Here is a 25,809-nt window from a genome sequence, read left to right as displayed (position 1 = left end):
TGCTTCTGCTCGCTTGGCTGCCTTATGAATAAACAGTTTCTCTGCTGCAAACCTCAGCGTCTCAACGTTTGGCTTGCTGTGCATCGGGCAAATGAAACTGGTTTAGTAAGAGTATAGACTGGGTGGCTTAAATAACAGAAATTAATTTTCTTGCAGTTCTGGATGCTGAAAGTCTAACAGGAAGGTGTCAAAAGGTATAGTTTTTCCTGAGGCCTCTGTTTTGGCTTTTGGGTAGCCAACTTCTTGCTCTGTCCTCACATAGCCTTTTCTCCCCGTGTGCATACTCCTGGTGTCTATCCCTCATCTTATGAGTGGTGCAATGATATTTATATTTCAAGGCAGGACAAGAAAATTTAAACATAAAATTTTCTGCTTTGGCCCCTCTACCTCCTTAATGTGCAGTGTGCTTCTGCATTACACACTAACTAGTCTTCCTCAAAGATGGGAATGCTTTCTTGACTGCAAAGATCAATTTTTTTCCCCTTTCTTCTGATGCTAGCAATGTAACTTCTTAAAAGATTAGCATTGTTTCCCAACTCTATTGGGGGTTATGGTGACTCACTGACTGCTTTGTACATGCTTACTTGGCCTATGAACTTTGTGTAAAATGTCAGCATGTCATTTTGTTGTATGATCCTGTCTCATAAATGTATATCGTTGTGCCTTCAACTTCTAACAGGCCGAACAGATCTCAGACATTCTGAGACTCTGTCTCCCGGGTTACAAACCTGTTTAATTGAATAAAGTTAACTTTTTTCTTCTTGATTGTTAATTGAGTTTTTGTCAATGGAAGGAAACAAGTCTTAATGGAATACAGCCACACTCTTATAATCTCACTTATCCTTATTTACCTCTATAAATGCCCTATGTCCAAATACAGGCCCTTTGTGAGTTAGTGCTTCAACATTTGACAGGTATTATGTTAATAAATGTTAGTGGTAATAAAAGGCAAATAACTTACTACAGTTGGGTAATAAAGAGGAAAAGAGCATTCAACTTTTAAAAGTATCCTCCAATTGCCAATAGATCACAATTTCTAAAATTCACTTTCATAAAAACGTAATTTCCAAAATATTCCTATTAAATACTGTAAATGCATCACTGCTAAGAACTACTTCAAACAAACACAAAGTTTTCAATTAAAACAAATATTAAATGATGCTAAAATGTAGAGTTTAATAAAGTAAATTTATTTGAATCAAATACTTACACTTGTTATCATATACAACACTGATTATTATCCCACCTGACTAATCCCCCACAAACTCATCATCTTCCCTACAAAAACTTCGGATCATTCTCATCACTGAGATATCCTCTGATACCTGGCAAAAAAAGCCTTCACCTGCTTCCTCTGCTTGTTTTCTCATCACTCTTCCCATCGCACACTATACCACAAACACATCGATCTTCCTTCAGTCTTTGAATTCCATATGTGACTTTACAGCTCAAGAGTATTCCCAGGTCTTTTGCTCTCCAAATGAAACATCTATTTTCCCCACTATGCTTTGTAAATTCAAATAAATCTTTTAAGTGTCAACATAAAGTTTAACGTTTAAATTAAAGTGCTGTTATAACCTACACTCCTAAATCTTGAACATTCTCTATATTATCATAAAATTCCCTGAACCTGTAGTGAATAACATTATATACTTTTAGAAAATTATTTTTGAATAACTATGAGTAGCTTTCGTGTTTTTATACTCTACATGTAATACAAAGCAGAGCTATTATCACTGTTATCAATTTTGAGTCAAAATCTTCTGGAAGATGAAATGACATAAAACATGAGCCTACAAATATATAAAGTTGATTAAATACATGGCGGGGTATTCTAGAGAGAACTTATAGCCCAGGAGCTACACTCAGAATATTTGTTTTCCTTGCCCAACAGGAAAGCTAAACTGAGAGAGCTGAGTGTCACTGCCAAAAAGCACTAAGGGATGAATGTCGGGAAACCTGAAAATACCTTTGCAGAGGCGTTCATTAGACCATGATGTGGGTTCATAATCGGAGTTATCCAAAAAGATAAAATAAAAAGAGAGGGTAAAAGCAGACAACATATTCACCAGAATGAGAATGGTGAACGCAGTTTTTTCCTCAGCACGATAAGAATGGTGCTTTGGTCTCATGGGAAAGTCTAGGGGAGGGGCTGCTGCTGTGAACGCATTGGATTCTCTGCTTGTGTCTGTGTGGGAAAAGACCCATGGAGCCACTGGTAGACCAGGAGCCCGTAACACATCAGGTCAATGAAGAACAACATGAATGCATGTAGTGAGGCAATACACCTTTCTGAAATGACTGAAAAACAGTATCTATGAATTATTTCTGTAGTTGTTTTTCCTCTTTCTTGGTCCAGTTTACTCACAGCAACTAAAGGTATTTATCAGGTGCTACAGTATCCAGCAGAGGAAAGAGCAGAATCCAATGCACTTGGGGGATGTCACTCTGAATTCCACCCACCTTGAAATACTGGAGCAAAGCTTAATGGCTAAGACAACTCCTCCTGCCCACTCTGTGAAGACAAAGGACAAGTTTATATCCAATATCATCTAGAAAATATTTCCTTCCAAAACTGCCACTGTCTTCAAAGACCCTTTACGGAGACACCCTAAGGAGAAGCTCTTGGCCAAGACAAGCTGTTTTATCAAATCTCTTGTAAGATAAGCCCATCAATGCGCTTCAGTCTCTTTGAATCTCTTAAAAATAACTTGATAAATATTGGACACCTTGAAACAATTACACGTCACTCTTTCATCCAGTACATTTTCTGATTCTACCATTTCTTACACCCTTTGCAACTCCACTGTTTTTTTTAAATTTATTTTTTGGCTGCGTTAGGTCTTCGTTGCTGCACACAGGCTTTCTCTCTACTTGTGGCGAGTGGGGTCTGCTCTTCATTGCGGTGCACCGGCTTCTCATTGCTGTGGTTTCTCTTGTTTTGGAGCGTGGGCTCTAGGCAGGCAGGTTCAGTAGTTTTGGCACGTGGGCCCTAGAGTGTGCGGCCTTCAGTAGTTGCAGCGTGTGGGCTCAGTAGTTGTGGCTCGCAAGGTCTAGATTACAGGCTCAGTATTTGTGGCACATGGGATTACTTACTCCGCAGCACCTGGGATCTTCCTGGACCAGGGATTGAACCCGTGTTCCCTGCATTGGCAGGCGGATTCTAAACCACTGCACCACTAGGGAAGTCCCTACAACTCCACTTTTTTAGAGCATTTTCCCTCTCTTATTCTATTATCTCAACTCTTAGGTAATTCTTCACTCATTCTACGTGCAGGTTTATCCTCATAAAACCAATGTCATGAGCAAACTCCTAAACATAACAGTGATAGGTAAGATTTTGGTTAAACATCCTCTCAGTAGCTTTAGACACCATTGATAATTTTTGCATTTTTAACTTAAATTTGCAGATTCTTCATTTTCTCTCATCCACTTAGTAATGGAATTCCTGAGAGTTTAATCAATAGTCATCTCTCCTCACAATCTGCACACATTAGTGATCTCATTCAATGTCATGGCATAAATACCACTGTAAGCCAAAATTTTCCAAATTCCTATCTTTGCACATGTACACAGGGGTCATTTTACCCAGTAGATAAAAGTCTGGGACAATATCAGGTCATGTACTTGCTGGGAAGGAATTTTTATTTCACACATAAATGCAGTGGCAGTGTGAGCATGGGGACTTGAGATGATCTTAGAGAAACATTTTAAAATGATCAAATTATTGAGAACTATTAGCAGTGATTAAGTAATTTATTGAGGAAGGGAAGAAGCCAGGAACCCAGGCCATAACATATCTGAAATGGCTGGAAAAGATCAGGTAAAATTGATAGGCAAGACACAGTCTAAAAAGTGACAGAAAACAGCTAAGACAAAGGATGGGCTTCATGGGCTGTGTTTCTCACCAACCCAAGTGTTTTACCTAGAAAATATTATTATTTTTCATTTCTGACTTCTGAGCACTACTGCAGCCTGGAAGAAGAAGAAAAGAGAGAAGTAGGAAGAACTTACAGAATCTTAAAAAGGAACATGAACAAAATGGGTATACTTTTATTCACTGCTTCAATAGGCATGTGTTAAGCATCTGATGTGTGTCAAACATTATTCGTGTCTATAAGAGGTATCAGAAAGAAAAATATCTGGTAAAGGACCTGCCTCTATTAAGCCAATACTAGCAACAAAAAAGATATACATCAGACAGAATAATAAATAAAATATACAATATATTGTAAGATGATAAGGGTACACACAAGGATAGAAGGAATTGTGCCTCCACACTGTGTACACACACACACACACACACACACACACACACACACACACACACCCTACTGATTCTGTTTCTCTGAAGAACACCGAGTAGTCCAGACTTAGGAACCAGGAAGAGAGGTGCTACTATGACAAATACCTACACGTATTCAAGTGACTTTAGAACTGGGTAATGAGCGGAGCTAAAGGAGTTTTGAAGAACAAGTTAGAAAAGGCCTAGACTGCCCTGAAGAGACTGCTGATTGAAACATGAAAGTTAAAGGTGATTCTGAAGAGGGCTCAGAGAGAAAAAAAGGAGAGCTGTAGAAAAAGTTCCTATCATCTTACAGATATACATACATCATCATAAACAAAAGAGTGGTAGAAATATAAATATTAAAGCTGCTTTTGATGAGGCCTGAAACGGAAATGTGGGAACATGTTATTTGAAATGGGAAGAAAGGCAATCATTGTTATAGTGACAAAGAACTTGGCCAAACTGCATTTTCATGTTTTGTGGAAAGTAGAACCTGTTAGTGATGAACCTGGATACTGACATGAGATTTTTAAGCGAGCTCTTGAAGGCATGGCCTGGTTTCTCCTTGCTGTTCACAGTAAATGCAAGAGGAGAGAGAGAAACTGAAGCAGGAATTGTTAAGCAAAAAGGACCAGGAACTTGAAGACTAGGGGAATTCTAAACCTATCTCTCTTCTAAAAACTGGGGAAGGCTGCTCCTGAGAGAACATCAAGGTTGTGGCTGGATGATTATTTGTTGAAGATATGATGGGCATGTGATGCCTGATCCAAGGGGTTAAGACTTTGCAGGCAAGTGGGTTGCAGTCAATGTATTTTTTATGTGAGAAGGACGTGAATTCAGTTATGCCAGAGTATGAAGTATTATGGGCTGAGTTGTGTCCTCCCATGCCCCCCACCAAATTCATATGTTTAAATCCTAACCCTCAAGACCTACAAATAAGCCTGTATTTGGAGACAGGGTCTTTAAAGAGGTAATTCAGTTACTGTGAGTTCATTAGGGTGGGCCTTAATCCAATATGACTGGTGTCCCTATAATAGGAGGAGATTAGAACACAGACACTTACAGAGGGAGCTCTGCATATAAGCTGTCTTCAGACTGCAACATCTGCTATTCCCAGGGTCTCCAGCCTGCCAGCCTTCCCTGCAGGTTTTGGACTTGCCATCCACCACAATTCTGTGAGCCATTTCCTTAAAATGTCTCTTTCTTACCACAGTTATCCCTGAGAAAAGATAAATAGATAAATAAATAATAAATTAAGTCTCTCTCTCTCCCTGTCTATACATCGGTTCTGTTACTACAGAGAACTCTTAATAGTCTCTGTAAACTTTCTGTGATTAATATAGAACTGAACACCTCCATCTTCTTTCTTACTGGTTCTGGGGAACAGGATGCACTTTATCAGTAATTTTATGTCTACAGCAAATTACTGGGATCAGTGCAAAGAAGGTACCTCTCATTCGAAATAATAAACATTTCATTTGATAAAAGAAAGAATGAATGAAAGATTGCCAAGCTTAGAGGGAAGGAATAATGAAGGTGCATAATGGTGTTAAGGAATAAGTGTTTCCCTGAAAGTCACCACTGGCTCCAGATCTGTGAGGATTTTTAACGATTTCGCCCCACTCCTTCTTTGAGTAGTGATAACTTGGTCTGATCTGACCTCCAAAATTCAAGCCACAGACCTGGGTGGGGGTTGGAGACAGAGGGGAATTTTCCATAAAGTTTATAAAGTTTATTTGCATGCATTTTACCACCATTTATTTGCATTTAGGTTGCTGCTGTGGAGCAGAGGCACCCTTTCAACGAAGCATTTCTATAAGCATGTCACTGGCCAGGACTCCTAAGGCACCTTCGTTTTCCCAGAAGAATCACTCCAGTGAGACGTGTAGTCTGGTCTTGAGAAGTATTTTTCACTTGGCTGAGCATGAAGAAACACAACACAGTCAGAAAGTGTTCCCGTGTAGAATATGTTTGAAGCGATTTCGTTTTAGTGCAAACCTCCAAAAACACCAGAAGCAGCACATGGAAGAGAAATCCTTCAGTAATGCTGCAGTCAGGACCTTGTTTGTGAAGAACTGCAAATGCCATGTGTGAAGGAAGACCTTTACCTGTGAGGAAGTTGGGAAAGACTTTCTGGCCACCTTGGGACATCTCCAGCAACAGACCACTCACACCAGGGAGAAGCCAAAAATGATTGCCCAGTGTGAGGCAACTTTACAAAGCAGAGAAGTCATTACAGCTGGGGAGAATGCAAGAAAGCCTTCAGCCTGAAACATGCAATTGTTCAGGACCAGGGTGTCCACCCTGGAAGACACTGTTCTGTGTGCAGTGAATGTGGGAAGACATTCAGGTACAAATCCTCATTTGTTGTGCACCAGAGAGTGCATACTGGAGAAAGGCTTCACGTGTGTGGTGAGTCTGGCAAATCTTTCAGGCGAACCTCAACCCTCAATCTGCATGGAAGAATTCACACTGAAACAAGGCAGTACAAGTGCAGCAAATGTGGGAAATCCTTTAACCAAAACTTTGTGCATATTTATCCCTGGAGAAGACACATTGGAGAAAATTATTACCTGTGCAGTGAATGTGCACAGTTTCCTAGCTGTAGATCCATCATAGTTCAAGAACGGACATTTCACACTGGAGAAAGGCGTTATGAGTGTACTCAATGTGGGATATCTTTTAGATGAAAATTTTACCTAATTGTACACTGGAGAGTTCACACAGGAGAAAGGCCTTCTGAGTGCAGTGAGCATTGGAAATCCTTTAGTCATCAATCTTACCTCACTCAACACTGAAATGTTCATAGTGGAAAAAGGCCTTATGAATGCAGTGAATGTGGGAAATCTTATACTTCTCACCCTGGCCTCTATTATCTTTAGAGAGATCACACAGGAGAAAGGCCTTATAAGTGTAGAGAGTGTGGGAAATCTTTTACCAGTAGGAGGAAACTTCGTTATCATCAGGGAGTTCATACTGAGTGCAGTGAATGTGGGAAATCTTTTCCATCTAGGTCCGGCCTCTCTTATCATCAGAGAGTTCACACAGGATTGAGGCCATATGAGTGTAGTGTGTATGGGAAGTCTTTTTCCAAGAGCCCTGTGATTACTGAACATCAGAGAGTTCACACTGGACTTAGGCCTTATCAGCGCCGTGAATGTGGGAAGTCTTTTTTCTCTGGTTTCAACATCAATAATCATCAGAGAGTTCACACAGCAGAAAGGCCTTATGGGTGCAGTGAATGTGGGAAATGTTTTCCCTGTAATTCCATCCTTCATGAACATCAGAGAATTCACACAAGCAAAAGGCCTTATGAGCACAAGGAATATAGGCAGTCCTTTAGAGCAAATTCTTCTCTCCTATAAGACTTCTCTGCAGTGTGACCTCTACAGTGTTCAAGGTGTACAGCACCAAGTAGGCATATTCTAGAACTTGTTCATATGCCAGAGGATTCCTGCAGGACCTATTCTGCTCGTGATGTGACGCTGTGTAGAAAGCATATGTCCAAACCCAGAAGAAACCAACTGCAGTAGAATAGCTTCTGTTCAAGGCCAATTTAAGGATGTGTGGACACCTCATAGCACATGCAGACCTAAGTTGCAGAGCAAGAGAGGAGGAGGTATGAGAGAAATGGCTGAGATTTGAAGTCCAGAGACATGGGGCTTATCCCTGGGCTGGAAGTCAGAGTAGATATCACAGTGGAGTAAAACTGACTAGTCAGCACAGGATTAACAGTGGAGAAGGGAAAGTAGACATGGGCTGTGTCGCGAGCTACAACCAAAAAAATACTGGGTAAATGAGAAACATTCCTGGTATGATCTGAACACAGTACTGATGTCACACTCTCCAGGTTCACCAGGGCAAGGTACCTGTGAGTTCACCTTGCAGCCTTGCCTATTGAGAATCCCTACAATCTATGGTGTCCCTAGAGCTGACAGAGCTGCAGAGCCATTACATGGCTGGTCCCTTCTGACAGCCCAAACTGCCACACCCCACCTAGCCAGTGACCTTGTAACCAACCCAAGTTAAGGTCTTTCCCTACCAAAACCAGTCTGAAAATCCGGATGATGTGACTGATCCATCAAATGCATAAACATGAACAAAAGACTCTAAGAAACATGGAATATCAAGGAAACAAGACATCACCAAAGGAGTGTAAGTTTCCAGCAAGTGAATCCAAAGAAATGCATATCTATAAACAACTGGATGAAGATTTCAAAATAAATGTTTTAAGGAAGGTCAGCCAGCTCCAGGAGAACACAAACAGTAACTCAATCAAAGTAGGAAAAAAATACACAAACAAATCAACAGGTTCCAAGAATGGGAGTTCCCTAGCAGTCCAGTGGTTAGGGCTTCACACTCCCACTGCAGGGGGCACAGGTTCCATCCCTGGTCAAGGAACTAAGATGCCACATGCCATATGGTGTGGCCAAAACAAACAAACAAAAAAACACAAGAAGTTCCAAGATACAAAAAAAAAAAAAAGAAAAAAGAAAAAAAAGAAAAAGGAATTAAATTTTGGAGCTGAAGAACACAATGAATGAAATGAAAAATACAACAGAGACCAGCCAACTTGATCAAGCAGGAGAAAAATCTATGACCTTGAATCAGGTGATTTCAAATCATCCAGCTAGAGGGATAAAAGACTGAAGAAAGCCTATGTAAATTATGGGATGCCATCAATGGAAATAATATTCACATTGTAGAAGTGCCAGAAGGAGAAGTAATGGAGAAAGGAGCAGAAAGCTGATTTAAATAAAAAATGGTGGAAACAATCAACCAAATCAAGAGAGAGAGGTGAGGATATGCAGGTACATGATGCACATAGGTCCCCATCCAGATTCAATCCAACAAGATCTTCACTGAGACAGTAAAATGAAAGTCTGAAAAGTCAAAGACAAAGAATTTTGAAAGCAGCAAAAGAAAAGAAACTTATCACATACAAGAGAACCCCTGTAAGGCTATAAGCACATTTCTCAGCAGAACCCATGCAGACCAGGAGAGAGTGGGACATTAAATCCAAAATGCAGAAGGAAAAAAACTGCCAACTAAGGAATACTTTATCTGGCAATGTTGTCCTTCAGAAATGAAGGAGTGATAAAAACTCTCCTACATAAACAAAAGCTGGGAGAGTTCATCACCATTCAACCTGCCTTACCAGAAATGCTAAATGGAGCTTTTCAACCTGAAAGGAAAAGACACTAATTAGCAACAGGAAAATATATGAAAATATGAAGCACAGTGGTAAAGGTTAAGTATATACTCAAATTCAGAATATGCTAACACTGTAATATGGTGGTGTGGTAATCACTTAATTCTAGTATAAGGGATAAAAAACAAAAGTATTAAAAATTACTACGCCAACAATTACTTTTAATGACTACAAGTATAAAAACATATAAACTGTCACATCAAAAATATAAATGCAACAGGGGTGAGATACTAAAATGGGACTTTTTTTCCCTTTTATTTTTTATCTTTATTGAAGTATAGTTGATTTACAACATTGTGTTAATTACTGTTGTATAGAAAAGTGATTCAGTTATACATATATATACATTCTTTTTTAAAAATATTCTTTATCATTCTGTTTTATCATAGGATACTGAATATAATTCTCTGTGCTATACAATAAGACCTTTTTTATCCATCCTATATATAAAAGCTTATACCCACTAACCTCCCACTCCATCCCTTCCCCAAACCATCCCTCTTAGCAACCACTAGTCTCTTCTCTATGTCTGTAATTCTGTTGCTGTTTCATAGATAGGCTCATCTGTGTCATATTCTAGATTCCACATATAAGTGATATCATACGGTATTTATCTTTCTCTTTCTGATTTATTTCACTTAGTATGATAATTTCTAGATGCATCCATGTTGCTGCAAATGGCACTATTTCATTCTTTTTTATGGCTGAGTAGTATTCCATTCTATATATGGACCACACATCTTCTCTATCCATTCATCTGTTGATGGACATTTTGGTTGTTCCCATGTCTTGGCTATTGTGAATAGTGCTGCTATGAAGATTTGGGTGTGTGTATCTTTTTGAATTATAATTTTTTCTGGACATATGCCCAGGAGTGGGATTGCTTGATCAAATGGTAATTCTAGTTTTAGTTTTCTGAGGAACTTCCATACTATTTTCCACAGTGGCTATACCAACTTACATTCCCACCAACAGTGTAGGAGGATTCTAAAAGGAAACTTTTAGTATAGAACTGACATTAAGTTGTTATCAGCTTAAAATACTGTTATATTTTACGCAAACCAGACAGTAAACACAAAGCAATAACCTACAGTAGATACACAAAGATAAAAAGAAAGGAATCAAAGCATACCACTACCGAAAACCATCAAATCACAAAGGAAGAAAGTGAGAAAGAAAAAAAGGAACAAAGGAACTACAAATCAGCTGTACAAAAATTAACAATGTGGCAATTACAAAGTCCTTACAAAATTCTCTCCATTCAAAAGACACACAGTGGCTGAGGATAAAGTCTTCAAGAGACTTGCTTCAGCTTTAAGGACACAAATAGGCTGAAAGAGAAGGAACTGAATAAAAACTCAATACAAATGGAAACGAGAAAACAGTAGCTTATACTTATAATAGCCTTCATTTAGGCCAGAAAAATAAACTTTAACTCAAAACCTATCACAAGAGACAAAGAAAGTCATTGAATAATGATAAAGGTGTTGACTCATCAAGAGGACAGAACATAAACAATATGAATCTAACAGCAGAGCACTTAAAAGTGTAAGGCAAATATTAAGAAACTGGAAGGTGCAATTCCCTGGTGGTCCACTGGGTAAGACTCTACACTCCCAATGCAGGAGGCCTTGGTTCCACCCCTGGTTGGGGACCTAGATCCTGCATGCACGCCTCAACTAAGAGCCCACATGCTGCAACTAGGAATTCCACATGCAGCAACTAAAATATCCCACGTGCCACAACGAAGGTCCTGTGTGCCGCAACGAAGACCCAGCACAGCCAAAAGTAAATAAATAAATAAGTATTAAGAAAAAAAGAAAAGAAACTGGTAGATATAAAAGACAACAATGAAATAATGTTAGCAGACTCCAATACCCATCTTTTGAGAATGGGTAGATTAACCAAACAGAAAATCAATAAGGAAATATTTAATGACACTTTAGCTCAAACATTGACGAAATATTGAATGGAACTTTAGACCACCTCAACCTAACATACACAGAACATTCCATTCAACTACAGCACAATACATTCTTCTCAAGTGGACACAGAACACTCTCTAAAAGACATCATATGTTAGGTTACAAAACAAGTCTTCACACCTTTAGGAAGACTGAAATCATATCAAGACTCTTATTCAGCCATAAGAGTTGGAAACTAAAAATCAATAACATAATATATTTGTGAACACTGGAAAGTTCAAAAATATATGGACATTAAATAACACATTCCTGAACAACAAATGTGTTCAAGAAAAAAAATCAGAAGGAAAAATAAAATTATCTTGAGATGAAGTAAAATGGAATCAAAACATGCCGTGAGATGTAGCAAAAGAATTTCTAAAAGTAAAGCTGATAGTAATAAATGCCTACATTAAGGAAAAAGACTCAAATAAACAACCTAACTTTACACCACAAGGAACTAGGAAAAAAACAACTAAGCTCAATTCTAGAAGGAAGGAAATAACAAAGATCAGACCAGAAAGAAATAAAATACAGACTAAAAAGAATAGGAACATCAACAAAGCTAAGAACTGGTTTTTGAAAAGAACCAAAATTGACAAAACTTTAGCTACACTACATTAGAAAAGAGAAGATTCAAATAAATGAAATCAAAAATGAAGGAGCAGCTAGTACAACTGATACTACAGATACACAAATATCATAAACAATGAACAATTAAATGCCAACAAACTGGATAAACAAGAAGAAATGGATAAATTATTTGAAACAAATTACCAACATTAAATCATGAAGGAAAAAATATGAGTAGGTCAGTAACAATTAAGGAAACTGAATCATTAATTAAAAATCTCCCCAAAAGCTAAGCAACAAGGATATATTTTACAGCACAGGGAAATACAGCCAATTTTTTATAATAACTTAAAATTGAGTATAATTTATGAAAAAAAATTTTTTGGTTGTGCTGCACAGCACATGTGATCTTAGTTTGCAGACCAGGGATCAAACCCATTCCCCTGCAGGGGAAGCACAGAGTTCTAACCACTGGACCATCATAGAATTCCCCAATTTATAAAAATACTGAGAACTTCCGGGAAGATGGCAGAAGAGTAAGACGCGGAGATCACCTTCCTCTCCACAGATACACCAGAAATACATCTACGCGTGGAGCAACTCCTACAAAACACCTACTGAACGCTGGCAGAAGACCTCAGACCTCCCAAAAGGCAAGGAACCCCCCACGTACCTGGTTAGGGCAAAAGAAAAAAACTAAACAGAGACAAAAGGATAGGGACGGGTCCTGCACCAGCGGGAGAGAGCTGTGAAGGAGGAAAAGTGTCCACACACTAGGAAGCCCCTTCGCGGGTGGAGACTTCGGGAGGCGGAGTGGGGGAGCTTGGGAGCCGCGGAGGAGAGCACAGCAACAGGGGTGCGGAGGGCAAAGCGGACAGATTCCAGCGCAGAGGATCGGGCCGACCGGCACTCACCAGCCGAGAGGCTTGTCTGCTCGCCCGCCGGGGCGGCCGGGACTGGGAGCTGAGGCTCCGGCTTTTGTCGGAGCGCCGGGAGAGGACTGAGGTTGGCGGCGTGAACACAGCCTGCAGGGCGTTGGTGCGCCGCGGCTGGCCGGGAGAGAGTCCGGGGAGGGGTCTGGACCTGCCGAAGAGGCAAGAGACTTTTACGTCCCTCTTTGTTTCCTGGTGCACGAGGAGAGGGGATTAAGAACGCTGCTTGAGAGAGCTCCAGGGACGGGCGCGAGCCGCGGCTAAGAGTGCGGAGCCCAGAGACGGACATGGGACGCTAAGGCCGCTGCTGCCGCCGCCAGGAGGCCTGTGTGCGAACACAGGTCACTAGCCACACGCCCTTCCGGGGAGCCGGTGCAGCCCGCCACTGCCAGGGTCCCGGGATCCAGGGACGGCTCCCCGAGAGAGCGCACGGCGCGCCTCAGGCTGCAGCATCACGCCGGCCTCTGCCGCGGCAGGCCCGCCCCGCACTCCGTGACCCTCCCTACCCCCCGGCCTGGGTGAGCCAGAGCCTCCGAAGCAGCGGCTCCTTTAACCTCGTCCTGTCTGAGCAAATAACAGACGCCCTCCGGCGACCTACACGCACAGGCGGGGCCAAATCCAAAGCTGAGCCCCTGGGAACTGTCAGAACAAAGAAGAGAAAGGGAAATCTCTCCCAGCAGCCTCAGAAGCAGCGGATTAAAGCTCCACAATCAACTTGATATACCCTGCATCTGTGGAATACCTGAATAGACAACGAATCATCCCAAATTAAGGAGCCCTGTGGATGAAAGGCTCTTGGTGCTGCAGCCAGGACTCAGTGCTGTGCCTCTGAGGTGGGAGAGCCAACTTCAGGACACTGGTCCACAAGAGGCCTCCCAGCTGCACATAATATCAAACAAAAATCTCCGAGAGATCTCCATCTCAACGCCAGCACCCAGCTTCACTCAACGACCAGCAAGCTACAGTGCTGGACATCCTATGCCAAACAACTAGCAAGACAGGAACACAACCCCGCCCATTAGCAGAGAGGCTGCCCAAAATCATAGTAAGTCTACAGACACCCCAAAACACACCACCAGACGTGGACCTGCCCACCAGAAAGACAAGATACCAAAAGACAACCCTCAGAATGGGAGAAAATATTTGCAAATGAAGCAACTGACAAAGGATTGATCTCCAAAATTTATAAGCAGCTCATGCAGCTTAATAACAAAAAAACAAACAACCCAATCCAAAAATGGGCAGAAGACCTAAATAGACATTTCTCCAAAGAAGATATACAGAGTGCCAACAAACACATGAAAGAATGCTCAACATCACTAATCATGAGAGAAATGCAAATCAAAACTACAATGAGATATCATCTCACACCAGTCAGAATGGCCATCATCAAAAAATCTAGAAACAATAAATGCTGGAGAGGGTGTGGAGAAAAGGGAACCCTCTTACACTGTTGGTGGGAATGTAAATTGATACAGCCACTGTGGAGAACAGTATGGAGGTTCCTTAAAAAGCTACAAATAGAACTACCATATGACCCAGCAATCCCACTACTGGGCATATACTCTGAGAAAACCATAATTCAAAAAGAGTCATGTACCAAAATGTTCATTGCAGCTCTATTTACAATAGCCCAGAGATGGAAACAACCTAAGTGTCCATCATCGGATGAATGGATAAAGAAGATGTGGCACATATATACAATGGAATATTACTCAGCCATAAAAAGAGACGAAATTGAGCTATTTGTAATGAGGTGGATAGACCTAGAGTCTGTCATACAGAGTGAAGTAAGTCAGAAAGAGAGAGACAAATACCGTATGCTAACACATATATATGGAATTTAAAAAAAAAAAAATGTCATGAAAAACCTAGGGGTGAAACAGGAATAAAGACACAGACTTACTAGAGAATGGACTTGAGGCTATGGGGAGGGGGAAGTGTAAACGGTGACAAAGCGATAAAGAGGCATGGACATATATACACTACCAAACGTAAGGTAGATAGCTAGTGGGAAGCAGCCGCATAGCACAGGGAGATCAGCTCGGTGCTTTGTGACCGCCTGGAGGGGTGGGATAGGGAGGGTGGGAGGGAGGGAGACGCAAGCGGGAAGAGATATGGGAATATATGTATATATATAACTGATTCATTTTGTTGTGAAGCTGAAACTAACATACCATTGTAAAGCAATTATACTCCAATAAAGATGTTAAAAAAATAAAAAAAAAAAAAAAAAAAAAAAAATACTGAATCACTATGTCTTACTCTGACACGAATACTGTAAATAAACTATACTTCAATTTTTAAAAATTAATTAATTAATAATAACAAACTGTCCCAACAAAGAAAAGCACAGGACCAGACAGATTCACTGGTGATTTCTTCCAGTGATTTTAAGAATTAATGTCAATCCTTCCTCAACTCTTCCAAAACGCTGAAAGAACATTTCCAAACTCATTTTCTCAGGCTAAGGCGAGAAATATACCTTGATACCAAAGCATGTTATGGAAACTATAAGAAAAAAAAAATTACAGGCCAACATCCTTGATGAACATAGAAGGAAAAAATTCCCAACAGAAAACTAGCAAACTAAACTCAACATCATATTCAAGAATCTTACATTATCATCAAGTGTGGCTTATCCACAGGAAACAAGGATAGTTCCTCATATGCAAATCAATAAACATGACACACCATATTAAGAGAATGAAGGATAAAAATCATACGATCATCTCAATAAATGAAGAGAAACCACTTAACAAAATTGAGCATACTTTCCTATTAAAAATTCTAAACAAATTAAGTGTACAAGGAATATAATTCAATATGATAAACCCATAAGCAATAAGCCCATGCTAACATCATACTCAGAATTTAAAACCTAAAAGCTTTTCCTCTAAAACCAGGAACAAGACAAAGATGCCCACTGTCCTCATTGCTATTCAATATTGTTCTGGAAGGCCTACCCAGAACACTTGGTCAAGAGAAAAAAGTAATAATAATAAAATCATAAAAAAAGTAAAACTACTGCAGAAGGCATGATCTTATATGTAGAGGATCCTAAAGACTCCCCCCGAAAACTTACAACTATTAAACAAATTCAGTAAAGTTGCAGGATACAAAATCAATACACAAAAATCAGTTGCATTTTTGTAAACAATGAAATATCAGAATAATAAATTAAGAAATCAATCGTATTTACAAAATCAAAAACAATAAAATACATATGAATAAATTTAACAAGGAAGTAAAAGCTCTGGACTCTGAAAACTATAAGACACTGATAAAACAGACACAAATAAATGAAAAGATATCCCACATCCTTGTATTGGAAGAATTAATAATGTTACAATGTCCACACCACCAAATGCAATATACGGATTCAATGCAATTCTTATCAAAATTACAATGAGATTTTTCACAGAAATAGAGAATGAATCCTAAAGTTCATATGGAGCCACAAATGACCTCAAAGAGCCAAAGCAATCTTTTTTTTTTTTTTAATGTATTTATTTTTTGGGCTGTGTTGGGTCTTTGTTGCTGTGTGTGGGCTTTCTCTAGTTGCAGTGCATGGGGCTTCTCATTGTCATGGCTTCTCTTGTTGCAAATCACGGGCTCTAGGCACGTGGGATTCAGTACTTGTGGCATGTGGGCTCAGTAGTTGTGGCTTGTGGGTTCTAGAGTGCAGGCTCAGTAGTTGTGGGGCACGGGCTTAGTTGCTTCGTGGCACGTGGGATCTTCCCGGATCAGGGATCAAACCCGTGTCCCTTGCATTGGCAGGCAGATTCTTAACCACTGTGCCACCAGGGAAGACCCCAGGGATGATATTTTAAACACATAGCATACTCATAGAAAAAGAATAATCTGATTAAAATATGGGCAGAGGATCTGATTAGACGTTATTCCAAAGATGATATACAAATGGCTAACAAGTGTAAGAAAAATTGTTCTTCATCACTAGTCATCACAGAAATGTAAATCCAAACCACAATGAGATATTACTACATAACTGTTAGGATGATTATCATCAAGAAGACAAATGTTGGTAAAGGTACAGAAATAAGAGAACCCTTGTACACTTGTTGGCAAGATAATCTGGTAGAGGTGTTATGAATAAACAGTATGGAAGTTCCTCAAAAATTCAAAACAGAACTATCATACAATCCAGCAATCCCACTGCTTGGAATATAGCCAAAAGAAATGAAATCCAATGGGGAAAATATAACCTGCACTCTCATGTTTGCAGCAACATTATGAATAATACACAAGACATGGAAACAACCTAAGTGTCCATCCACGTAGGAATGGATAAGGTGTGATATACTCACACATACACATGCACGCCTTGAATATTATTTAGCCTTAAAAACAAAGGAAGTCCTGCCATGTGGGACAACATGGATGAACCAGATGGATACTACGCCAAATAATGTATGATATCACTTATATGTAGAGTTTAAAACAAACAAAAAACATTCAACTCATAGAAACAGAGAGTAGAAGGCCAGGGGCTGTGGGATGGGAGACATGGAAAGTTGTTGCTTGAAAAGCACAAACCTTCAGTTACAAGATGGTACAGATCATTAAACACACTGCAGGACTACAGACCTCAAATTCTTCCCTGTGAGGATCCGGTACAGCAAATATTGGGGTTGCAGGGGAGAGAAGAATGGAGTGTGAACAACCCAGGCATACCTACCACAGCAACTACCCAGAAAGCTGGGGAAACAAGCAGTGCCTGATGTCCATGTGTCACAAGGACAGAGCACCCCCGCAGAAAAGGGGTTGAGCCAGAATACAGAGCTCACTCCAGGTCACTGGGAAGGCTGTGAGAGTCTTACCCAGTGAGGATATGAGTGCAAAGTTTTCCAGCATCACATCGTTGTACAAATGCCCTGAACCTCATCAAGGAGCCTCCATTCCTCCCACGAGAGGTACAGGGCAATGTCCTCAAAGGTCATACTGTCCTGTCAACATGGGGACAGATGAAAGAATGAACACTCTGAGAACCAACAGTCCATCACCACACACATCTACCCTACTATCATCCTCTTCCCAAGCTCCCCACCACAGAGGAGATACCAGGACCCGGTGCCACTCCGCTCACTCTCTCCTCAGGTCCCATTAATCACTGTTCAGTCCTCAGCATTAACAGACAGGGGGACATATAGTTTCCACATAAGCTCTGGGCCTGGCGAGCAGAGCTCCATCCCTCCTGCCAATCAATACCCCTGAGGTCTCCCAGACTGTACGTACAAGACACGGTCAAACCTGGGCTCATGCTTCACCATTAAGTCCCCAATACCAGGGCTGTAGGGCCATAAGCTCACATTACCTGTGTATGTGCATATTATTCTGTAGACTCTCACTCTCTAACATCATCATTCTCCAGGTTTACACTCCCACAGTTCTGCTTACCTTCCTGCTCTACAATACAGGTATCTCCCTGGACTTAACCATATACCTGGCCCATAGTTTTCTTCCAGAGACCGCTTGACACTCAAAAACTATTCAATCCCAGACCTCTGATGAATCCCAATACCAGGGAAAGCCCCTCATGGTGCTTTGAAGGGCTCTCCACCTGCTTCTGATCCTTGCTTCAATATTAGCCACTCAGAACCACATGTGAATTACAGACACCCATGACATTCTTCTACTTCTGTGATGCACTGTCTGATTGCCTGTCCCCTCAACAAGTCACAACCCTCCTCTCTCTACTCAAACTTCCTCACAAGCCAGCCCTTACAATCTCCCTGCCAGGCATAACGACTTTCACAAATGACCCCGTTTACCCTGAATCTTATCCACCAGCAAGACTAAAACACTCTAGACCCCAACAAGGCTCACTACACGATTCTGGAGAATCTGGACAGTAGTGAATTAGCAGGAGCCCTGGCCTCACTGTCAAATTGTCTCAATTATTTCTCTGCATCCCAAACCATGTATTTTGCAACCATTCATCCCATGGAAGCCTTGGCCACCTGCCAGATCATCTTCTCTCCCAGACCATCCAGAGCCATTCTGTCTCTCACCTGTGTTTGTTATACTCAGGAACCTCAACAAGGTGCTAAGCAAGAGAACCACTCCTCGGCATGCACCCTAGTCCTTCTGACCCACTGATAGCATTACCACTCTAACCTGCATTCCACTTTCGAAATGTCATCCACAGCTTCACTCTGGTCCTTACAATAGCTACCACTTTTGGAAATCTCCATCCTGATCCCCTCCCCAAATTTCAGAAATGTGCGTCCAGCTGCCCATTTGATGCCTCCACTCACTGTTCTCTGAAACATCTCAGACCCCTATCAGGACCAAAACAAAACTTCTGATTTTCCCAAGAAACATAAACCTACTGACAACTGCCATATCCGATTTGATGAAGGATCCATCCCTTCAGCTGCTAGGACTAAAAATCTTGGAGTCATTTCTAACCTCTAACTTACCTAACAACATCTAAAAATCTACTTGGCTCTTCTTTAAAAATGTACCTAGAGGGGCTTCCCTGGTGGCACAGTGGTTAAGAATCCGCCTGCCAATACAGGGGACATGGATTTGAACCCAGGTCCGGGAAGAGCAACTAGGCCCATATGCCACAAATACTGAATCTGCACTCTAAAGCCCGCAAGCCACGTAAATTGAGCCCGTGCACCACAACTACTGAGCTCGCATTCTGCAACTACCGAAGCCCAAGCCCCTAGAGCCCGTTCTCTGCAACAAGAGAAGCCACCACAATGAGAGTGCACCTCAAAGAAGAGTAGCCCCTGCTTGCCACAACTAGAGAAAGCCCGCGTGCAACAATGAAGACCCAACACAGCCAAAAATAAATGAATGAATGAATGAATGAATGAATGTATCTAGAATCCAAACTTGTCTCCCACCTTCATGGCCAAAACTCTGGGGCTTCACCACTGGTCTGGATTACAGACCTGGGCTCTTCCTGGGCTCCCTGACGCCCTCCTTAACTCCACAGTCTTTTCTCTCCAGTCAGATGCAGCCTATTAAAACCTGGTTAATACCACTTACTTCCTCTTATCCAAACCTCTCATTACCTCCATAAATGATGTTGAAGCTCTTAGCCAGATCACAGGCCTGATTATTGATCCTCTACTCTTTGTTCTTTTTTTAAAAAATAAATTTATTTATTTTTGGCTGCATTGGGTCTTTGTTGCTGGGCTTGGGCTTTCTCTTGTTGCAGCGAGTGGGGACTACTCTCCGTTGTGGTGCCTGGGCTTCTCATTGCAGTGGCTTCCCTTGTTGCAGAGAACGGGCTCTAGGCGCGCAGGCTTCAGTAGTTGTGGCACGCAGGCTGTAGAGTGCAGGCTCAGTAGTTTTGTCACATGGGCTTAGTTGGGCATGTGGGATCTTCCCAGACCAGGGCTCGAACCCAAGTCCCCTGCACTGGCAGGCGGATCCTTAACCACTGAGCCACCAGGGAAGCCCTTGCTCTTTGTTCTTAACTAAAAGAATGAAGACCTGCTGTACCCTGTTTCCAGCTCAGTCACACCTCCAAGTACTTGCACATGCTGGTATCTATTCCTGGGAAAACCTTCCATACAACTTTATACTGGTTGTCAGGAATGGGAACTCCTGTATGTTATCCTTGTCCTGCACTCAGGACCCAGGGCTTGGGGATATCCTCAGGGCCCCCCTATCCAAGAGCTGAGACTGTATCTAGGGAAGAGTCTCAAGACAAAATACCCAGATAACCTACAGATGGTGTCAATACCAGTGAGGGACTGGGACACCCTCTCCTGCCTTGTGTAGGATCCCTAAGTGCTTTTTAAAAAAAATCTTTATTGGAGTATAATTGCTTTACAATGGTGTTAGTTTCTGATTTATAACAAAGTCAATCACCTATACATATACATATATCTCCGTATCTCCTCCCTCTTGTGTCTCCCTCCCACCCTCCCCCTAAGTGCTTTTTCAACCTTCGGAACCTGTGGGAAGAGGAAAGCAACCATGGCTGGGCTCCATGTGAGCAGGACTCCCCTGTATCCACACCTGGCCCTGGAACCTGGACCTGGGGTTAACTTACTAACGTCTGTGTTTCAATCTTAGAGCTGACTCTTACCAGATCTCTGACTTTGGACAAAGGCTCTACTTCTCTTTGCCTCAACGTCTTCATCAACCACATTCCAGTCTGTTCCTACTTTTTTTGTTTTGGCCTTGCCCCACAGCATGTGGGATCTTCGTGCCCCGACCAGGAATCACACCAACGCCCCTGCATTGGAAGTGCACAGTCTTAACCACTGGATCACCAGGAAAGTCCGTGATAACTTTTAAAACCGTAACACATAATATGTCTCTCTTCTATCCACTACCCTCCGTGGCCTCCAGGTCCCTCAGAAAAAGGAACAACCTCTCTGCCGAACCAGACGTCACTCTACCACACCCTCTGTTCCCTGCAAGCGGAAGGCTCATCCTAGGTTTCCCGAATCCTCCCGCCTCAGTCCGACCTCCAAGACTTTGCACCTGACGTTCCCTCCGCCTGGCACGCTCTCCCACGCGGCATCACACTGTCGGAAACAGAGTCCCAACGACGACCGCCTTACCGTCCTAGACACCGCGGCCTGCCTGCAGGCACGTGAGCAAGGCGCCCCGCACTCGGGGCTTTAGTGTCTGATGGCGTGAGGGCGGTGAGGACCCAGAGGACGAGCGTTTACCTGAGGCGGGTCCCTCAACGCCGGCGCCGCCATCGGACTCTGTGGAGGCAGCGGGGCGGGGACAGGCGGGACGCGGGCACTTCGGACCCTCTCCTGGGCCTGCGCGGGGCACCCCGGGCGGCGTCCCCGAACTTCAGACCCGCCTCTGTGCCGCGGGGACAGCGCCTCCTGTCACGTTTTCTCACCTCGTTACCCTGGTCCCGACCCAGCGCCCCAGAGCCAAAACAGACCCGGACAATTAAAATGACCGTCGCTAGGACGAGGCCGGAAGTCCCGCCCAGAGCCGAGGAATTTTCCCGGAAATGCCATTATCCTGAACTATCACTGGCTCAACCTGCTGCAATTTCTTCTGGGTAATATAGTTCCTAGAGCCCTAGAGGCCGCAGCGAAGGGTATTCTCATTCCTGACCAACCAGAACCTGTCACACGCGGATCCAGGAAGGATGCTGTGAGGGGGTCATCCGGCCTCAAGAAAGGCAGGGCTTTGCTCGTTAACTGCAGCAAAAAGAAATAATTTTAGACTTCGTGAATCTCACCTGCCAAAGGATTAAAATATCATTTAAGGGAATTCCCTGGTGCTCCAGTGGTTAGGACTCAGCGCCAACACTGCAGGAGACGCTGGTTTGATCCCTGATCGGGATATTAAGATTCCGCAAGGCGCGCAACGTGGAAAAAAAAAATCATTTGAGATGCTCTCAGATCTACTGTTCTAAATGGCCATTTTACTATAGAGTCATTCAGACATAAAATGATTCAGTGCATAGCTGGATATATTATATACTTGTCATTCAAATGCATGTAGCCTGAAGCTAACCATTGGAAGTGTGTGTGTGCATTTAGTTGTATTATGATTGGCTATGAGCAAAACAGTCCGTACAGAACCATGACTGGGAAGAAAGAAGACGGATATTCTGAGGGTAGTCACATTCCACTACCCTCCCCAGCTCTGACAACCACTCAATTTGATCTTTTAGTTTACCTGACAGAGTCAGACATTTTATGCAGCTGCTTTATATTTTATCTCCATAAACCCTCAGATTGATTTCCACTCCTTGAGAATGTACAACCTTATAGTCATTTGCATACCAAAATGATGAGATGTAAAAGCTTATTTAACTCCCAACTCTCATATTATTCTTGGAATATGACTTCATATTTATACAATTTCATACACTGTAAATATTTATTGGGAATAAGTTCATGCAATAAGCTGTATTGAGGCTGTGTCCTTCCCATGCCTCCATTTACAGAATCTTTATAATCAGGTCAAGGGTGTGTTTCAGTAAACCACAAAGACTTGAATATTTTCCAATTAGCTAAATGGATCACCAAATAACATTTTCCCCCAATATAAAATTATACCTTTGCCCAATGATAGCTAATGAATACTGTTAAACAATGAAGCCACAACAGATAAAACAGTTTAGTTTAACCACACTGATGCCACCACCTCACACACACACAACCTTCACAAAGTGAGCACTCCCCAATTTGCTCTAACTTTGACTTTCTCAGTTATTTCATTTCTTCACATGCCTATCCCTGTATTCATTTCTTACTGCCCCTGAAACAAATTACCACAAATGTAGAACCTGAAAACAGTACAGATGTATTATTACATAGTTTCTGTAGACAACATATAGTTTGGTCTTGCTTTTTTTTTTTTTTTTTTGCCGGTCACAGGCGTCTCACTGCCATGGCCTCTCCCGTTGCGGAGCACAGGCTCCGGACGCGCAGGCTCAGCGGCCATGGCTCACGGGCCCAGCCGCTTCGCAGCATGTGGGATCTTCCCGGACCGGGGCATGAACCCGTGTCCCTTGCATCCGCAGGCGGACTCTCAACCACTGTGCCACCAGGGAAGCCCTGGTCTTGCTTCTTAATCCACCCTGAAAATCTTTTAATTAGTGCATTTAGACCATTCCCATCAAAGTGATTATTGATGCAGTTGGATTAATATTTACCATATTTGTTATTTCTTTTTTAAAATTCTTATTTATTTATTTTTGGCTGCGTTGGGTCTTCGTTGCTGTGCACGGGCTTAGTTGCTCCACAGCATGTGGGATCTTACTGGACCAGGAATAATTCCTGGAGGTGGAATCCTCATGAATGGTGCCTTTATAAAAGAGGCTACAGAGAGATCCCTAGCTCCTGCTACCATGTGAGCACACAGCAAGGAGGTGTCAGCTATGAACCAGGAAGCAGGACCTCACCACAGAATCGTCCATGCTGTCACCTTGATCTTGGACTTCCCAAGCCTCCAAAAGTGTGAGAAATAAATGTTTATTTATTTTTTAAATAAATTACCCAGTTTGTGGTATTTCATTATAACAACAAGAATGGACTAATGTTGCAGATTTAATGGCAACAAATTCCCTATTTTTGTTTATTTGAGAAAGGCTTTGTTTACCCTGCACTATCAAAGGATAATTTTGCCAGGAACAAAACTCTAGGTTGATGGTTTTTTTCTTTTTCAATACTTCAATTATTTCACTTAAATCTCTTTTTGCCTGCACAGTTTCTAAGAAGATGAATTTAATTCTTATCTTTGTTCTGCTATAGGTAAGGGATCTCCCTCGTCCCCCTGCCCTGACTTCTTTGATTTTCTATAATTTGAAAATGATATCACAAGTAGAATTTTAGCATTTATCCTCCTTAGTGTTCTCTGAACTTCCTGGTTCTGTGGTTCCTTGTCTGACATTAATTTCTACCCTAACAATATATCTTGGATAATCCAATCAAGTGTGAGTGTGAGTCCCTAGTTGGCTCCAGAGACCAAATATGAGATTTTTAAATAAATTTATTTATTTACGGCTGCGTTGAGTCTTCTTTGCTGCATACGGGCTTTCTCTAATTGCAGCGAGCAGGGGCTACTCTTCGTTGTGGTGCACGGGCTTCTCATTGCGGTGGCTTCTCGTGGAGTATGGGCTCTAGGCGTGCAGGCTTCAGTAGTTGTGGCATGCAGGCTCAGTAGTTGTGGCTTGCAGGCTCTAGAGCGCAGGCTCAGTAGAGCTTAGTTTCTCAACGGACTTAATTGCTCCACGGCTGTGGTATCTTCCCGGACTAGGGCTCAAACCCATGTCCCCTGCATTGGCAGGTGGATTCTTAACCACCACACCATCAGGGAAGTCCCCAAATATGAGATTTTTGACTCAAAGACTGAGTCCTGCTTTTCCACCTCAGAGTCAGAATCCCAACTTTTGCATGCTGTCACCAAGGTGTGCCCAAGCTGTGGACATGGACGGCTAAGTGTCCCTACCAGATGCATGAGCGGTGGACGCTGGGGTGCTCCTGGGCAGGGTGGGGAGCCTGTGGATCTCCATGAACTCTGCTGCATCCCTCAGGGGACTCCAGGGGCAGATCTACCAGAACTCTGGGCAGGACACTGCCTTAGGCGATTAGCTTCTAGAGGGAGAAGCAGGGATTAAGCCCAGTGGGTCCTTCCTGAGTCTCCACATGGGGCAGACAAATATTAGATGTCTCCTTTGGTCCCTGCACTGTCCCAGCCTTCCCACCCAGCATTGTGGGTATGGCTCTCCCTGCTGTGGTCCTCCATCACCACCACACCTGTACTCCTCCTCCCGCTCTTTAGAGATGCAACCTCAGATCACAGGTGTCCCCGCTGACTTGATACATGTGCATCTTGGAGGAAAAGATGTAACCAGGTCCTTCTTAAGGTGTAGAGCAGAGAAAGCGTGCCCTAGACCCCTGCCCTGCACACTCCCAGCCCCAGTACTGCCTAAACCGTGAAGGTAGGCAGTGGCCCTGCATCTAGAATGTGGTCCTGGGGTGCAGGTGTCTGAAATAGTATCCAAGTATGTGGTGAGACCCATAGAAGGTAAACACAGTTGGAAATAAACAGTCAACAATTACAGAAAGGTAGAGATGAAAAGAACTTTGGAGAGTTCAGAGGGTGAGAATCTCTTGCAAGATAACCGGTGGGGTCAGAGGAGGAAACTCAGGATAGTTTGACTGCTCTGATACCTTGTCACTAACAAGGTGAGGCCAACTAGGGTTTCCACTGACACCCCAGGGTGTTCAGGGACATACCTCCCCCCTGGCCAGTCAGAATTATGTCTCTGAGGCGTCTGAGCCTCCAGCCAGCCCACAGCCCCCGCAGCTATTGTCTGCCTGGCCTTGTAAAGTCTCCTCCTGCACATGCTAAGTTTAGTTTTCC

General features: G+C 42.5%; 1 protein-coding gene across 1 annotated transcript in view; it reads right to left on the bottom strand.

Annotated features, from left to right (window-relative positions):
- LOC101323668 (uncharacterized) overlaps nt 1–21,925 on the bottom strand; it is a 47,122-nt gene extending 25,197 nt beyond the window's left edge. The window contains exon 1 of the mRNA XM_073796739.1: nt 21,636–21,925. Coding sequence (XP_073652840.1) covers nt 21,636–21,668 — 33 coding nt within the window. The 5' untranslated portion in view covers nt 21,669–21,925. The remainder of the gene's footprint in view (nt 1–21,635) is intronic.
- Between the last annotated feature and the right edge of the window lie 3,884 nt (nt 21,926–25,809).

The sequence above is a fragment of the Tursiops truncatus genome, chromosome 19 (assembly GCF_011762595.2).
Source record: "Tursiops truncatus isolate mTurTru1 chromosome 19, mTurTru1.mat.Y, whole genome shotgun sequence".
In the NCBI taxonomy this organism is placed as follows: Eukaryota; Metazoa; Chordata; class Mammalia; order Artiodactyla; family Delphinidae; genus Tursiops; species Tursiops truncatus.
This window is presented reverse-complemented; position numbering and strand designations above follow the sequence as displayed.